This window comes from Zea mays, chromosome 1 (assembly GCF_902167145.1).
Source record: "Zea mays cultivar B73 chromosome 1, Zm-B73-REFERENCE-NAM-5.0, whole genome shotgun sequence".
Lineage (NCBI taxonomy): Eukaryota > Viridiplantae > Streptophyta > Magnoliopsida > Poales > Poaceae > Zea > Zea mays.
In genome coordinates this window covers 86,493,001-86,494,668 of record NC_050096.1, presented here as the reverse complement: position 1 = coordinate 86,494,668, position 1,668 = coordinate 86,493,001, and the positions used below count along the sequence as shown (strand labels likewise).

The 1,668-nt window shown below is 51.6% G+C and overlaps 1 protein-coding gene across 1 annotated transcript; it reads right to left on the bottom strand.

The window, feature by feature from the left end:
• Positions 1-213: 213 nt before the first annotated feature.
• LOC100275812 (uncharacterized) lies at positions 214-1,376 on the bottom strand. Its single transcript, NM_001367381.1, is given in 4 exon segments — positions 214-675; positions 778-889; positions 1,012-1,287; positions 1,290-1,376. Coding segments are annotated over 4 exon segments (744 nt in total). The 5' UTR covers positions 1,297-1,376; the 3' UTR covers positions 214-326.
• Positions 1,377-1,668: the final 292 nt, after the last annotated feature.

Sequence of the window (1,668 nt, the reverse complement as noted above, 5' to 3'; positions counted from 1 at the left end):
CCACATAGTATCACTCCGCTAGCTAAAGAAAAATGAGCGACCAAGCAAGCTATAAAAAAAGACCGAGCGAGCTATAAAAAAATGTTTGGAACATTTTCAACTCATACCAGATGATTGAGATAAAGTGTAATATCTATATGTGGCGTCGCAATGCACGGACATTATAGCGTCGGATTTCGAAAATCTCATGTTCATAATAAGATAAAGATTTCATATATAACACCGGATCATCAGTCTTTATTATATTAAAATAATAAAATATGTATGGAACACGTCTGGACACAGATCTTATACTGTAGCAACAGTGCTAGCAGTCAAGTCGAACATCAGTTCATCAGAAGTGCTGCTGGGACGACGCCGAGCATGTCGCAGTAGCGCTTGTAGTAGCCGATGCGGTCGACGTTGGCGGCGTTTTGCCCCACGCCGCAGTCTTTGGCGCCGTTGATGATGTTGGTGATGGCGCCGTAGCCGGGAACCCGCCCCGCCGCCGCGTCGGCGCTCGACGGCGTCCAGTTGCCGAGGATCACGTCGTGGCACGACGGCTTGGGCGACTGCGCCGTCATCCAGAACCAGATGGCCGTCTTGAAGGAGACCACCGCGTCCGAGGACACCAGGTCCGGGTCGTTCACCAGGTCCTCGCCTATCGCGTCCCCGGCTTGCTGGTAGTTGGCCTGCCTGCGTGCGCACGCAACGAGAGGTCGAGTTGGCAATGAATGCAAGAAAGCGAACTCGAATCAGATGAACGTTCATAGCAGGGAATAGTATTGATTCGCTTACCCTGTCAATTGAATTGGTCCGCGTCCATAGTAGGGAGGACTTGTGGCCTTGTTGATCTCCTCCTTGAAGCAGTAACCCCACTGGAACTGGTCGGCGGCACCTCTCGTGCCACCTGCAGGCCGTGGTAGAGTAAAACAATTAATAGTATATCATGCAATATGTATTACGTTAATTATAGTCTGTTTCCAAGCTAGTTAGTAAGTGACTGTGTAGACGTGTACTAGTACTACTGACCGGTAGTCTCGTGGGAGGTCTGGCCGAAGAAGGCGGCGAGCTCGCGCTTGTTGAGCTCGTCGGTGCTGGAGCCGGTGCCGAACCCCGGGAAGAAGTTGGCGGCCTGGATGAAGGCATCGTAGGTGTAGAAGCCGTTGGCGGGGCACTGCGTGTTGTCGCGGTTGGGCAGCATCTGGTTGTACACGTCCTGCGTGATGATCGACGCCACGTCCGCCGCCGCCACGCCGAGCAGCAGCAGCGCCGCCGCCGCGGCAGCGCACGCCACGAGCGCAAACCCCTCGCCATGCACGTACTTGCTTCCAATAGCTCTCAAGTCTCAACCCTCCGATCGCGTGTTGCTGGAAGGGCTAGGTGGGCTGTCTCGACGGCTTAAGCTGCTGGGTTTGCAGCGCTAGATTTATAGGCACGCGCGCACGAGGGCGGAGACAGGACGAAAAAGTAAGGCCGTGTCTAGGAACACAGTTTTTTCCAAACTGTAGTTTTTAAATAATAAAGTATACTTTAGTAATGACATTAATGCTTTAGTTTTTGAATACAACAGTATCCAATACATCAAGGTGTTTGGAAAAAACTTTGGTTGAGACCAATCGGCTAGAGCAGGAACAAGCTGGCGCTCTCTTTACAGAGAAAAACTTTGGCTGAGACCAAAGTTTCTAA